The sequence below is a fragment of the Pectinophora gossypiella genome, chromosome 15 (assembly GCF_024362695.1).
Source record: "Pectinophora gossypiella chromosome 15, ilPecGoss1.1, whole genome shotgun sequence".
NCBI classification, from domain to species: Eukaryota; Metazoa; Arthropoda; class Insecta; order Lepidoptera; family Gelechiidae; genus Pectinophora; species Pectinophora gossypiella.
Window position 1 is genome coordinate 6,340,363 of NC_065418.1, and position 16,905 is coordinate 6,357,267.

Here is a 16,905-nt window from a genome sequence, read left to right on the forward strand (position 1 = left end):
TATTATGTGCCAATTCAAATTACTGTAAAATACAGGAATAAATATATTTTCACATGACAAGTTGTTAAACTTTTTAGCTATTCTGGTGTTATTTATGTGCATAATAGAACAGTATTTTGTTTTATGAATTAAACAATATAATTATTTATGACAAGAAATGTATTTTACTAACTGTAATATATAAGAAATATAAGTTATGTTTAGTTCTTTACAATGAATGTATTTAAAGTTTAACTTGATGATCTTGCGTTATACTTTTATTGAATTTTTATTTATGTAATGTAAGGAATAATATAAATGTTACGTTAGCCTGAAGCTCACGGTATTTGTTCATAATGTAGGCGTGTAAAATATAGATAGTTTGTAATTTAATATAAGTGTTTGGAATATACATGATTAATTGTATGTTCGGATTTCTTTATTTTAGCTTATAATAATCAGAACGTTTAACAAAAGTCTAACATAATAATTATTAAACAGAACGACCAGTTTAGTACAATTATTAATTATTTTCCAATAAGATAACCTTTCACAATCGACTCAATGCGCGGTATGAATTAGATCTGTCAAAATACGTAAGCTAGTGTTGTGACGTTTATGAGCATAATGAAGTATCAGTCGATATTAGGTAGATCGATTCTTTTCTAACATTATGAAGTCAGGTCACGTGTTATGAAACAAGAGAATTCGGTGGGAAAACATAATTTATTTCATTATTTATGTACATGGTGGTGTTGCGAATACAAAATGGCCGAGCCTGCTGAATGCATCACAAAACTATTCCGACAAAAGCTATATCAAACTTAACTTCTAAGATACATTAGTGTGCGAGTCCGCATGATACAAAATGTTCCTAGCATGACGCTACTGTGACGTTCTCGGGGCGCTACCGTTTTATACATACATCCAAACAGTTTAGTAAACAATGGTTATTTACACTAAACTATATTCGCATAGAATGACTTAATATGCTTAGCCAGTGGATTTATTGAGTAAACTGCATCTCTTTTCGATATTCTTGTTTTAGAATGATACAAGTATGTAGCGTATTACAAATAAACAACCTGTATGCGAATATATTTAGTATGTTATATAAACCAGCACAACACTTACAAATCCGTCTACAGGGAAACGTTAACTCGATACTACAAAGGTATCACATTCGAATTTAACTAACGCTACCTCCACACCCTTATCTGTCGAATCACATTTCATAATGTAATGCCAAAGCAATACTTTCCATGACAGATATATCAAGTATATATGTGTATATTACAATAATTTTATAATTAAATAATGGCTATACTAACATTTAAATATGACATGGTATAAAACACAAAAATACTGGACACAATATTAATAAATTAAATGACTAGTGCCGTTCTAAAAATAGATTTAATACGGTACAAATGACTACTTAATGAAATAAACAACACAATCCTACATCAGTCTTATATCTATATAACGAATCATATCCATAACTGAGACGTATATGGGAGCAAGAAAATACATGCTTTGAAATGTAGATAAAGTGTGACATTGAAACACAGAGTATAATAATATTACACCAAGATTGATATTGACCTTATCCTATCGACAGACTACATGAAAGTAAATACGCTTATAATGTAGATTTGTTTATACCACAGAGTTAATACTGAGAAGACACTGTCGAACCTTCAGAGATATGATATACATAGCACGATGATGCTACAGAATACTGATCCACGCTCGAGCAGCCGTGTGATAACGAAAGTCATGCTCGGATATAAGATAACTAGCAAGCTCATGATTATACTATTCTAATTATGTTCCAACGATTGCGATGATCTCAATAAATACATTGTAGATTATAATTATTTTGTAACAAAAATATTTTTAGCGACTTTGGCATTCGACTAGTACGTCATCTAATATTACAATCGAATATCTATAGTGGTTACAAAATATACTTAGATATTATATCGTATCTCTGAACTTAGAAACGGCCTCTAGGCCCGCGGTAAGAATGCACTGGCCCGGCAACTGGCAACCGTACATTATATACAAACAATAGGCACTGAAGTCTGAAATATGATCTGTTAGAAAGTGAACAGGTCTCTAATAGGACCGTGTTCTAGAATACTACGTGGCGGCTAGCTCATTACAGGGTGCGTCCAATGCCCGGTGTACTATCGCGGCGACTGTGCTACATTGTTTTCGCAGATAGTTTATTTACAACGATCTTAGGGTCCGTTTATACAAGCGTCAAAACATTACGTTTTGAAATCACGCTTCAATGTGCTTCAACTCTACCCTAGTACAAACTGACTCTTAGGGTTGTATTAATAAATAAACAAACCTCAGCTTCGAGACTGCTCTCAAGATCGTGTCAATGTGACAGTTCTCATATAAAAACAGGGACTTGAGCATGGTCTTGAGGGCAGTCTCAGCTGAGATTAGTTTATTAATACCACCCTTAGTGCTTGTTCGGTTGTTATTGTTACTCAATTTGTGAGTCTAGGATTTTCGTACAAAAAATATCTTCTTTGACATCCCATCGTTGTCCTCCCACAGTCATATCACACGTACTATGGCCGTTATGCTTACCATACGATGCTAGTAATGCTACGATATGTGCACTAGGCATGTGCAGTCCGGGTGAAGCGAAGCTGTGTGCGGTTACTCCTCGCCGTCCTCTGGGTTCTCGGCGGTCAACAGGTTGGTGTTGTCGTCCGCTTGCAAGTCGGCGGTCAGCTTCTGGAACAAGGGTTCCTTTAAAAATCTTCTCACAAATATTGTTTTAATAAATTATCACATATTTTTTACACATCACAGCGATAGAACTAATCTTACAACTTCTATATGACATAGTGATTTCATTACTAAATATCTAATGCTAAAATGGAAGGGAGAACCCAACTGTTGGGGTCGTATTAACTTGGTTAATACATTAATTGCTTACATTTCTATCAGTGGAGCACTTATGTCATTACGTTTATAATCCCCCTAATTCAGGATGAAATATTAGACTTATACTGTGCTCGCAGCATTTGATTAAGCCGTATTATCTCTCCACCACATGAAGGAACTAGTGTAAAAGTAAGTTAAATTGTTAGTTATCTGTACCTATAATAGACAGATTTCTAATTTATTTTCACAGTATATTAACAGACCACCCCACTTACCTCAGCCTACCCTTTCGGGGATACAGCGTGATTCTGTGTGTAGTTTTATATTAACAGTAGGTATAGAAGAAACGTCTTTAACACTGAAACGAACATCTTAGTAAGTTTGCAAGTCGTAATAACTAAGCTAATTAAAAAGGGTAGGTAGGTACCTCCTAAAAGGAGAAAGCCGTGTTAATTATGTTTTTCCAAATAATGAAGTTGTTAACGAAATTTAATTAAACTGACGGTTTCCGATGAAAGCGTCCAATCATTACCTAATTTACCGGACAGGTAGTCAACTTCCGTTTACAAAAGCCAATCATGCTAACTCATAGCGCCTAATAGTACGTAATAGTCCGCCTAAGAGTTGAATTCCAGAAATTAATTGAATTGTAGGTACTTTACCTAACTTATAACTAGTTGTATAACTAATAAACTTGTATACGGCTTATGAAGACTGTCAGTCTCTGTCAGTAAATGATCCAGCTAAATATAACAAGCTTATGTACAACTAATTAACTCCGCGTAAGCGCGAAAAAATAAGTCTATAACGAGGGACTTTTCAGGCTATGTTTCTCAAAAACAATATAGAAAAAATCAGAAGGTACAGCGCCAGTACATTTTTTTCATCGTTTATCCTTCTAATTTCTTGGATAGCAGACATATACATCTTTTATTTATCTTTGTTTTTTGGGTACCTATAAATGATTTTATGGCACAATTACATCTTTCACCCATTATTATTCTGATAAAAATAAGTATAGATAAAAACGTAATGTGATCCAAAAATTAAGCAACAATTATTTTTATATACTTCTTCTTATCGGCATATAGAGGTGGAATACCAGGCTCATCAACCCTGTTGTCAGGGTTATCGTTGAGCCGCCAAAGGCCCCTGACATGGCTCATGTAACGATTACTCACCTACATCAGTAAATAGTAACCGGGACCAACGGCTTAACGTGCCTTCCGAAGCACGGATCATCTTACTTTCGGACAATCAGGTGATCAGCCTGTAATGTGCTAACCAAACTAGGGATCACAAAGTGTTTTTTGTGATATGTCCCCACCGGGATCACCACCACCACCGGGATCACTGGACCACGAAGGCCGTGATGATTCTGCGATTACATTGTATTTTGGAATAATTATGTACCCGAGTAATGAGAAAATAGGTAATTATCGCGTTAAATCTGTACAACGCCATCTATATTGTTTTTGGTGAACGTAGCCTGGAAACTCTTTGGGATATAGTTGTGAGCTTATGTTATGTTGGGCTCTTTCAATTGATCGGGTTTGTAAATTGTAAAACTTTCAAAGTCGAGGCTTGGGTAGGTTAATAGCGTTCATTAAGAATGTATACTGCGAGTACCTACTTCAGCCCGCAGAAGGCGTAAGCAGAGAGAATCAATCGATTGCCTACCGACGCTCATATTACGTATAAGTACATTTCCTCCCTTACAAGGTACGAAAATACTAATCCACTTATTGAAAGTAACTCGGTAGTATATTATTTACTTTAAATGGTGATGATTCCGGTCCACACCGTCTTAAGTTTATTTTAAGTTATACCTAGATACCTGTCACTAATTACTTATCCGCCGAAAAGGAAAGGGACGTCGTCTCTCTCGTGTGGGTTGAGAGATGGATTACCAACCTCAACAACCCTGGTGTCAGGGGTTACTATTGAGCCGTCAAAGGTCCCTGACATGTAATAACTGACGACTACTTACATCAGCAAGTAGTAACCGGGACCAACGGCTTCACGTGCCTTCCAAAGCACGGATCATCTTACTTTCGTACAAACAGGTGATCAGCCATTAATGTCCTAACCAAACTAGGGATCACAGTAATTTTTGTGATATTTCCCCACCGAGATTCGAACCCGGGACCTCCAGATCGTAAGCCTAACTCAACTCAACCAACCACAGGACCACGGAGGCCGTTAGGAAAGGGACGAGTAATCGAAATACATACAATTTATGGAATACACGTCAATTTTAGGCAGAAATTTAAAAAAACCCTTCCAAAATTGTATATTGGCCATAACCCGACAGAATTAAGTTGACACCACACGTCAAACGGGTTGCATATGACCGAGATGCCTATTTTATTCGCCCGAGTTACTCTTTCATTTTAAAAATTAACAGTTGTCAATCATCGCTCCCGATCCTTTTCGGCGAATAAGAAATTGACAGGTATAACTTAAATAAAATTAGGAAGTGTCTGCAGGAATCGGGGTAGTAACAGGTAACAGTCATTGCTAAAAAGTATCACTTTGAAGTAAAATTTAGTGACGAAGCAATCACATTACACTTACATTTGAGTCTTTGTAATCATTCCTAATGGGGTGGGCAGAGCCACAAGTAAGTTTTTAATGAAAGACTACTAGCAGACACTGTTAATATGAAGTCCTAAAATGGCTATGATGAACCTTATGGTGATAAAAGGGATCAACCTATTTAGTAACAATATCCATCATGTTGGAAAGGACACAATCCCTCTGTCGGATTTTACGACCGTGTTCTATGTTTTTTATTCGCTCCTTCGTTGATCAAAAGAAGAAAATCAATAGAAAAAGAGGGTATTAAGTATAAGCGTGGGTACTCAGTTCATCTTGTCATGTATGTACAGTCATGAGCAATATAATGTACCCACTTAAGGACTCTGTCGCACTAACATATTTGACATTTAGTGAGACTTACAGTTCAATTTGTCAAAAAAGTTAATGTGACATGGTACCAAAGTGCATACATTAATGCTCGTGACCGTACGATAAGCTGCTCCAATTAGTTTCTTGCAAAGTAATAAATTAAGTGGTTGCACTTAAGACCTCCTGGTTACATGTCGTTTCTGGAATAGACCAAAACACCTACAAAAACATAGAAATCAGAATCATATATTCAATGTAACTATCATGGATAAACTTGTTGAAGGTCAATGTAACATTTTCGAATTTACATCATTTCGCAAGGTGTTATGGATGAGGAGAAGAAATGACAAGTAACTGCAACAGCAACACATCTTGTAAATCAATGAGGGTACATTACAAGTTATTTAATAACTAGAGGAACACATTAAATACCAGACATTTTTATCATTAATCTTTTCTAAGCTTTTTTACATAAAGTAAACATAAATTTCATAATTATGTATGACAACTAATGGTTCATAAGTTCATCACTGTTTACAAATAATTCGCTGGGCTCACTGACTGAACTTTTGCTCTTTGATTGTACCTCTGACAAGCTCAATTGGGAATATAGTCATGAACTTACGTGTTATGTTATTAAGTATGAGTTTCCTACTCTTTACAGAACCGTTCATACAAAGGTCACTAACCTAACACATAGCATTTCATCACGCCTGTACCCCCGAAGTGGTACGTTGGGGTGTGTGTAACTACATACATACATACATAAACTCACGCCCGTAATCCCTAATGGGGTGGGCAGAGCCACAAGTAATCAAAGACAACTTGCAGTCACTGTTGATACGTTGTCGCAAGCTGGATATGATAAACCTTATGGTGATAAGGGATCAGCCCATCGTCCATAACATTAGTCCATCATGTTAGAGGACACAATCCCTCTGTCGGATTTTACGACATGCCCGGGAAGACAAGCAGCTGAACGTGTTCTATGTTTTTTATTTGCTCCCAGAACAGCATAGAAGCAATAACTACATAATCCTATCACCCTAATCTAACAAAGCGCGGTGAGGCGTGGGTACTTACCTACTTAGTTCATCTTGTGATGGATGTACCTCTGACTACCCCAATTAGGACATAGTCGTGAGGTAATATTATATGTTATAGTACATAGGTTATGTAAGTATTCACCCCAATCTGCTGCGAGACGGTGAGTGACCGCTTGCGCCTGCGCACGGCGAGCGCCAGCAGCAGCACCAGCGCGATGGACGACAGCGCCGCCACCAGCAGCGGTAGCAGCAGATTGTCTCCCGGAGAATAGCCCTGTAGGTGAGATAATTATTATCATAAACTTTTTGGATTAGAGTGAACAGGCACCCTATTACGTTGCTCTAACAGACAGCTCGGTGAGATGTGGTATAGTTAGGATGAGCAATATAATGTACCTACCCACTTTAGGACTCTGTCGCACTAAAATATTTTACATTTAGTGAGACTTAGGCCCTGCGCAGACGACAGACAATGCAATTATATGCAGTAACGCACACGACGCGCAAAAAGTCCGGCGCGTTACTGCATATAATTGCATATTATTATGTTATATTTTCACAGACTAAAAAGTGCGTCATGGATAGTCTGTCGTCTGCGCAGGGCCTAACAGTTCAATTTATGGTGTAACTAGTTTAATAGAAAAAAAAATAGTAGTTTTTTCTTGTACCTATTCTTCTTTTTTTTGTTGTAGTGTTGACTGGCTGTAACTTACCTTTTGTTATTCCGTTCTTTTTTTAAAAACAATTTCTACATAAGTACCTACATGTTAATTACATAAGTGGTGCACGTCTGTGCAAAAACTAGTACTAGCCTTAAAAAAGTTATATTAATTGTTGTGTGTTTGTACTGTTGATGTGCCTAATAAATAAATAAAAATAAAAAAAATGTCAAAAAAGTTAGTGTGACACGGTACCACAGTGTATACATATTAATGCTCGTGACCGTACTTAGTCCAGTCCATCTTGCGATGGAGTACCTCTGTCTGTCCCAATTAGGATATAGTCGTGAGCTTCAGTTATGTTTTAAACACGAACAGGCATCTTCTGGGCGAGCTCGCTACAACGTAGGCTTCATCGTTTCCATTGGCGGTAGAATTAAAAAAAAACTACGTACAGAACGGTGACTCTTCACCCCTCCCCGATTCGCATCGGTTACCAAGCTGTATTTACCTCACCCTTCTGGGTCTGGGTATCTCTAAGACTTTGAATGAGAGGATGAAAGTGAATGAATGAATGAGAAGAATGGATAAAACGTAGTTAGTATAGAAATACCGTACAAGGCCGCCTGTTGTACTATCTAACTAATTGTTTATGTTTATTATTTATTTTAAGGCAATTGTAACCCTGACACCAGGGTTGATGGGGTTGGTAATCCACCTCACAACCCACACGATATAATTGTACTGTATTGTACACAATACAATACAATAAAAAAACACTTAATTTTGATTGCTTTTTAATATTTTCGCCACACAGCGTATTGGGTAAAACTGTAAATAAATGCTGTGTATGCCACGTGGAAAGCCATGATGAGATTTTTATTTGGAGTATTCGGGGTGTGTGGCTTTGTACCTACTTGTTTGTAAGCTATTATTATGTATTGTATGGATGAAGTCAAAGCGTACAAAAATAGAAAGTAGATACTTAAAGTTTCAATTATCATTATAAGCTCAAATGTTGACTGACACCGAAATGAAACTGGGACAATCCACATCTAATTTACGAGTTTGTGCATAGGTATATTACCTATATTACTTAAATCGTAGGTAAGTACCTAACAAAATGTAACTTTGCTGCTCGAGCAAGTTACGAGAAAATTATTATATATTTTGCCTAAAAGAGCCTACATTAACTCCATGTAAACGTTCCCTATTATGCTTACTTCAGTTAGAATCAGGTCACGTATAAATAAGTAAAGGATTTCCCAGTAAGCAGAAACTGATACCGTAATCAGATGAATATATTACCTCTATAGGTTACAATACTTAATCTAATTGTTGTTTGTTTCGCAATAAACAAGTCTTCGAGACTGTATGTTCCGGGTTAAGATATACCACTACACTGTACAATGCAGTGGTGGCAAAATACAGCAGTTGCGTAAAACATTTAAGCAAGCCCCAAGGAAAGTGATTTACTATCACTATTGCGCAAGTACACTACCTATTAGAATGTATTTCGTAAGGAAAAGATTATTTTACTATCAGTTTTCATAATTTGCGTACTCGTTAGTAGCATTACGACGTTGCCAACAAGCCGCGATCACGCAATTGCCCGCGTTGCCACTTGGTATACAGGCAGCGTTCGAGTGCATTGTATAAGTTAGATAACGTTGCAGTCGCTCACCGTCCATTGGAAGTACGAGGAGATATCGACGAACGGCCACCGCGCGCCGTACCGCCCTCCGTCCGTGGCCTTCGACACCGTCACCTCGTCACTCTCACTCCCAGCAGCCGCCGAGTCTGGCTTTAGCGGCGGCAGAGAGAACACCTCGTCTACTTCCAAAGACTCCTTGAATTCATCATCATCATCCACCGATAGTATAGCGTCCTTCAAATCTCTCATTTTGGAATTCTCGCTGGTCGTCTCAGACGTCACTGGAATGCGAACCGTAGTGGATTTCGTCGTTATCAATACATCTTCAAATACTTTTGGATTAGTCGTTACAGGTTTCTCCGATGGAACGTACGATTTGGAGTAATACTTGAATACATTACGAATCGTGATCGGTTCTGATGTGACGGTGGGTTTGATTATAATGTCCTCCCAGGGCTTGGCGGACATGTAGCGGTCTAGCAGGCGGATGCTGCCCGAGGGAGTGCCGACGAGAGGAATCTTGTCGATGTCCTCGGTCGGGATGGTCCGTATCGTGGTTGAGGACGTGGAGCTCTTCCACGACCGGATGGCGGGCATCGTCCACGGTGGCGTCGTGGCGCGATCGCTGCTCGTCGGGGGAGTCGCCGTCGTCGTCGACGTCGTACTCGTTGTTGTTGATGTACTCGTCGTTGGTTCAGCTGTTGACACCACCTCCAAAATCATCTTAAGCTCCTTTTTTCGCGACTTAACAATTTCCCGTCCCGTCGGCGTAAGGGGAGAATTAGTTATAATTTCATGACTGTCTTGGTGATTCCTGCGGGCATACAACGCTCCGTTCATCACATACAGCGGTACAGACGCCAGAGCCAACGCTATGACTACGCCAAATAAAATCAGTAAAACATATTTGACAGTGGATTTCCTCCGCGAACGACGCACATGGATGGAGGGGCTGTAATCCCGTCCTTTGCCTTTCAGTCCACTGTTATTGAGCACTTCCTCTGTTTGCGGAAGAATTGTGTATTGGAGACTGTTCTCGCCGTGGCGCACCGTCTTGTACATGATGGCAGTTGATGTATCACGGTTTAAAAACACTACTTTGTATCACTGGGATTCGTATCACATAGTCGCGATTGCGCTCAGCTGAGGTGGCTGTCGCGATTGGGGGCGCGCGGTGCGGGTGCGTGGAGGCGCGATGCGCGGCGCTTTGTGCAGCAGCGGCGGCGTGATGCCGGCCGCGCGGCCGGGCCGTTCGCGCAGGCGCCACAACATTGAGCGGCGCAGCTCCCCTACAATACCACTGTCGTTCCACCTTTGAGGTTATGACTTGAAGCCGGCTTCTTTCCATCACACGGCACGACAATAACAATAACATTACACAGACTCGTTAAGTAACCTCACCTCGTTAGTGAGATAGCGCTCCACCTGCCCTATTATGAGCCACGGGAAATTATCTTCTTTTGCGAAGTTGAATATTGCGGAGTAAAGCGGAAAATTATTTGGGTCCGGTGCAATAAATAATCCATGGCCACCCGATAGAGATCGGCCGGGCAATCTGGCGTGAACGTAATGTTGTTACTTAACGATTTCGAATTTTGTCCGGCGGTTTATCGGAGGTTTCGATCGGTCTATCGTAAGACAGTCCTCGTATAACCCGTACCTACTAGTCTATGTGTACATTGAAGCAGTATTATGTCGCCGTTTAGTCATCTTGAAGTAGAGTTCAAGTGAATATGACTGGAGAGTAGTGATTCACTTGTCTTTACGTAAGGTTTCTATAGTATGAGTCACTCGCCGCCTCTTCGATATATTTTTTGTCGTCTGGTCGACTGCAATGATGGTCAATTTATCATTTTAACTAAACGCGAATATAATAATGCCTACGCGTTATTGCAAAGTGTACCTGTGCAACATTGTATTGCTTTTATTAACAGGATGAAATCTTGAAGGGGCTAAATAAACAAAATTAATCCTGACAAATATTTTGAAATGTAAACAAAAATACAATCTTAGCTCGTTTTACGAAATCACATAATATACCAAAAAGAATAGCCCTTTAAGTATAATTTCGCAATCATATATTTATTATTGGTGTTTGAAGAATAATACACCTGTCCTTGTTATAAAGTGATTTAGGCATTTCGGTTGTTAGCTTGCAGGAGATTAATGTGGACCATTTGTTACGATGCCTATCTCAGAATATAATGTTCCTTTGGCTGAGTCCTTACTACATTAATAAATAATATACTAGGTTTTCTTTCACACCCTTTAGAGGCCTCCCGCGACTTGGCTTCGAAAAAACATTTGTTATATCAGACCCCTTGTCCGAGAGTAAAACCTTCCTTATTTTCGCTTGGGGATTCCCACTGTAAGAATATTCTTTGTAGTTTTTATGGCTACACAAACTGTAGCTTATACACCAAAAATATAACTTTTAAAATATATTCCATTCCTTCTTCTTCTTCTATCGTGTGGGTTTTGAGGTTAATTACCAAACTAATCAACCCTGGTGTCAGGGTTATTACATTCCTTTAAAATTATTGATTTGACATGATATTACATATTTACCATACTAGGAAGGAAAAGAAAACACTTTGAATATATCGCGCTGTTTATCATTCTCGTCATAATGTGAGTCAGGACGTGATCTCGACTTCTACAATATGCCCGGGATAAGCCTCACGGAAGATTACTACAATATTTTCCTTTTTGTCCTTGGCGATGGATCAGAGATGTAGGACGTAAACTGTAGCTCTTAACGCCAATGGGCCATATGGATACATATAATCCCACTAATGTCCCTTTTACAATCAGGTTCATGGCACATAACAATTTCAGCCGTTTGGGATTGTAAAACTTAAAGCTCTTCTGTGAAACAGTCTTAAAAGTCAAATTCCTCGAACCTAGTGAAGTCTTTCTAATTGCATAAGTTGTGTAACTATTTGTATTAGCTGTGAGTATCAGCCGAGACGCAACACCGCGGGCAATTCTAATCAAGTTTAGAAAAAAAGTCGACAAGGAGCATATTAACGAATTTTTGCGTCCGGTCAAACAGAACACTCCACACGAATACTAATTCGCCTGACCTTGGAACGGAATCACGTTTCCTTTCGAAATTGGTTCGTGAATGCGATATTTTTAGAATAAAAGTAAAAAGAGAACGGCCAAACAAAATAAAAGGGTTGGCCGAACGAATCGTCTCGCTTTTTGTTGGCCGGCCGTCTTTCCACCTTCCAATTTAGAGCGTCTCAACTCGAGTTAGATAAAAGATTCGGTTTGTTCCGCGTCCTTCCAGCGCAGCGGTCTAAAGCTTTTTTATTGGAATCTGCCTAGGAATGAGAATCCGACTTGTAATTCTGCCCCGCCCGTCACAACTGATTGTAATTTATATGTTTACTTCTACAAAGCTTATAATTAATTGTTATTTATAGACTTGCGTGTTGTATTATTGAGAGTAGAGATTAATTATTATTGCTGAAGTTCAATGTAGTTATTTAAAACTGCACGAAGTAAGTTACGTATGAGCTTATCTAAATGTTTAAACATAATTATTATATCTACGTTTGAAAGTCCTGATTTAACTTGTAGAGGACTTATACCATCTGAATTTGGATGATTTAGGAGGTATTATTGTGACAGTAAGTATGTATTGCATAATGTATCCTCAATATTTTTTCACAAGACTCACATAATAACAAAAGACTACTAGACTAGGCTATAGTTACCTGTCGTTATATGTGAGACACCAGCTGGGGCTAGACGGTAGACGGATGATATTACCTCTTGAAAACTAGTGAAAACTTTCCCTGTACATGGAAAAGGGTGTTGTGTGGGTGTGGTGCGGGAGGGCGTTTGCTCTAGTACAATGACATCGACAAGGTGCTATTTCGGTAAGTGCTGGAAAGCAGCCAGCGCGGGCATCGTGTAAATAAACGCACATGACACCGCTCACACAGCTCTCTTTGGAGTGATTTCGACAAATTTAGTACAACCCTACGGTAGGAAGCCACACAAAATATTGCCATCCAAACATAAGTAACGACTGATAAAACGGACGCACCCGGACCTTAGGGACCCTACGAGGTTGGGTATTATTACTACTGTACACACTGGTAGCGTATTACACATACCGACGATACGACGATGTTATTTAGTGGGAACTATTACACAACATACGTCAAATAATCTACTACATTTACAAATTCGACATAGATAATCAAGACTACGCCACATTTGGCAGAGTTAGCACGTGAACTTTTTTATCGGCTGTTCAACCAGCGGCGCTAATTTTGTTAAACTGCGACAACGTTTGGCAAAAATATTGTGTTTAATACATTTGAAATAACCTTGAGGGTTCAGAGCACATCCTGTCAGCGCGTTTTACGAGTGCCTAAATAAACATTCACGGACACGTGTGCGGTGTGGCCAACGGCGAGCTATGGCCGCCCTCGCCGAACGACGTCTTTGTAATAAAACACCATTTACAGCCAGCGAATATTCCGCTTTCGTTTACTTACAATACAATTTAACTGAGAACCATAAGCGTTTACCTGCTACGTTGTAAAAGGCACCAAAGGTTTTTATTACTGTTTTTTTCAAGTTAACGCTTTCTAAATATTGTGTCGCTCGATCCCTAGGGACTTTAGATAAGGGTGCTTCGTTTATCTTATCGGCACAGGACTCGCCAAGCTTAAGATAATGATGCTCGAGTGCATGTCAACCTTGATAAGTTTTTCAAGTATTTGTAAAAGTATAACTTGAAAGAAAAATAATGAATATTGTAGGTTTTGCATATTTAGTTCTGTTTTAGCTGCGGTAGTATGAACTCGATTTCTAGTTGCGCTATCTTCATTGAGAGGTGTCACAGAAACTGCTCCAACTGCTATCAAGAGTCCTTGATTCCGCCTTTTAAGAAAGTTTGCCTTATCAACTTTATCACGACCACGAACGAACAATTTCCTTCCTCTAGTTCTGTTTAGTCGCCCCGTCGATTTAATCTTAATGTTACTTTCTATCCTAATTGCCTTTATCTAATCTAGTGTTGCCATGTGTTTGTGTTCAGTAATTATGTACCTAGTAAATACGCAACTCGACCTGGATTTGTAGAAATTGATGTTATTTACGCGGTATTAAGAAATTACGAGAAAACCGCAGTCTTTTTTTATCTCGCACTGCGTTAAAGCGTGATATTTGCGAGCCGTACACGTGTTTGGTTCACAAATCACAATCAAACAATGCTTCATGACCGTTAATAAAACATTACGCCGATGACTAGGCGACCAATATTTATGATAATAAATGAACGGCGGGTACATAGGTTGTTCCAGCGTTGTAGAAAGCGAAATTCTTAGGGTTTGCAGAGTTAATTGAATGAGTGTCGGGAGCATCGTCCGCTCGTGACCCTGGCTGGCCCAATGCCACCAGTCCATCACGGGCACGGAGCCAGGCTTGTCCTTCCGCCACCGCTGCCGGCCCGCCGGTAGGGCTACACGTTCCTCATTCAAAGCTATTTTCAGATTTCGCTTTTCCGCGATTGTCTGTTCCGCAGAAATTTTGCGAGTCATCTCTCAGCGTATTCCGCGCGTCATACATATTTTCAGTGCTCATTAGACCACAGGAAGTCTTAACACAACATTTTCCAGCAAAGTTATGGAGTAACAACACAATGCGTATTCTAGTTACGACAACTACTTAAACACATTTGAACGCTCAACAAACTGAGGGTATGTGACTAATATTAAGTGCGAATGTTGAAACCATTACGCCCATCTGTTTCAAATTATCCTTCATTTGGAACACGACTTTTAATTGACCTGAATTCGTCGTCTGACGAAATTTGACGCAGAACAAAATTACCATTGTAATCAATCGAACATACCTACTTACATAGTACCTACAACTATTAACATGCGTTAAAAAGTACATTCTCGAATTATCGGTAGATAATTTCAATTAATGTCTTGTCTCCGTGTTATTCTACTGTAGTTAAACAAGATACTCACTTCTTTTTTAATTTTAACATTTTTTATCTAGAAAGTACATTATCATATTTCACTTTATGAAGAAATCGTCAAATTATTTAGCCTTGTAAGATACAAAACACATACGAGAAAATTCTCTTATGAACCTATGTACTTAGTCTTATTCACACCTTAGTAAAAAATTGTAGTCTTCTTATTCTTCTTCTTCAGAAGAAGAGTACTAATAGTAATTCAAATATACCTAGTAAGTAAGCGCCAAAATCATTAATTATTGCCAACCTGACGAAACAAACCCCTCACTTACCTGAGCTTACATTTGCGGCCAGTTGCGTCAAGAGTGAGAGCCCTATTTGCCGGGCAGTATCGAAGTTTCCTCATACATTGTTTACACTGCGTTGGGCAATTAATAGCCCGTTATTGGCGGGCCGGCTGGCATTGGCATAGGTTCGGGACGTTGAACTCATCACGTGCGTGCAGCCAACGACTATGCACCGGCTAAATATTGCACTAAGTATACTATTTGTGCTCTAGGTGCGTATGACGACAGGACAGAAATATAGACTACAGCTTAGTACGAAAGAGATCCAATATTTTGACAGCTGTATTCGGCACCAGTCTTCAGATCTGAGTTTGTCAAACGACGGGCGGGTCCGAAGAGGCCTCAAACTGTTTGTATGGTAGGTCGCACCACATCCATCCATGATCCATCTTGTCGGATGGATGGTCTCATAGTATTTTCTACCGTCCGTCATTCTTAGACTCGGATCGGATAAGAATCGGATGTACACGCGCCTATAGTGCATCAAACGTCACGTTTTTGTAGGATATTGTTTTACAAGAAGCCTTTAAATCAAAACGAGAGTTGCGTGTACTGGATATGTTAGGTGTGAAGGCATAAAAAGTTATTGAGCAAAAACGTAAATATGTTCAATAGAGGCGGTACTGTACCTATTTGTTGCTCTTGTTTTGGTATATGGTTCTACATGTTTCTGCTTATCCACGAAACAAAGATAAACATTAGGCAAGTAGTAGGTCAGTTGACTCAGTTGCTACATTAATCTGAGCAGTAAATTAAAATCAAATTGATTTCGGAATACCTTTATTTAGCTATATCGTAATATCTAAGATAGGTATTAACAAGGAATATTCGCATAGTCATCAAAAAATGCCTCCTAGACACTGTATAAATCATATGGAAAAGATTTACGAAGCCTGATGATAATGAAGAAGGAAATCTACAAAATAATTAAAATACTACTGTTTTAATTTTAACCAGTAAGGTTGTAAATATGCAGGTTGTAGAGAATGTGGCTAATCTTCGCATCTTGTGACCCTATCTGGTGTCAACATTGTTGCAAAATGAAGTAATTAGTATGCAAGCCGCGTGGAATTTTTACTATGCAATGTCTGCAGACATAACAGTAAGGGTTGGTACAGCCACAAGTTTAAGCGTAGTATGTTGACAAACTTGCAACCAGTTTTGTTCCGAGTTACTTATTCTGATGCATAATAGTAGGGAATTTAATCCCGACTCGAGATCGCTAATTGGAGATGCCGCGGGATTGGAAATATCAATCCCGCGAGATCCCGAAAGTTTCGGGATCTAAAAGAAATTTCTCGTCTAGTTCATAAAAACAATATAGTTAGGATGTATGAAAACGATGAAAACTGCTTGGTTGTGATAGTGAGGTTGATTAAAACAAAATATTTTTTGAATGAAAATTAATGAGATTCTTCCAATCCCGTCAATCTCGAATGCGATC

The 16,905-nt window shown here is 39.0% G+C and overlaps 1 protein-coding gene across 2 annotated transcripts; it reads right to left on the reverse strand.

Annotated features, from left to right (window-relative positions):
• Positions 1-699: 699 nt before the first annotated feature.
• Positions 700-10,350, reverse strand: LOC126372941 (uncharacterized). 2 transcript variants are annotated; one of them, XM_050018850.1, is made up of 3 exons: positions 9,192-10,350; positions 6,991-7,122; positions 700-2,736 (listed from the first exon to the last, which is right to left on the reverse strand). In XM_050018850.1, the coding sequence occupies exons 1-3, from the start codon at positions 10,221-10,223 to the stop codon at positions 2,662-2,664; spliced, it is 1,239 nt and encodes a 412-aa protein (XP_049874807.1). In that variant the 5' UTR covers positions 10,224-10,350; the 3' UTR covers positions 700-2,661. The 2 variants fall into 2 exon arrangements, with proteins under 2 accessions (XP_049874807.1, XP_049874806.1); XM_050018849.1 differs by having other exon boundaries at positions 700-2,739.
• Between the last annotated feature and the right edge of the window lie 6,555 nt (positions 10,351-16,905).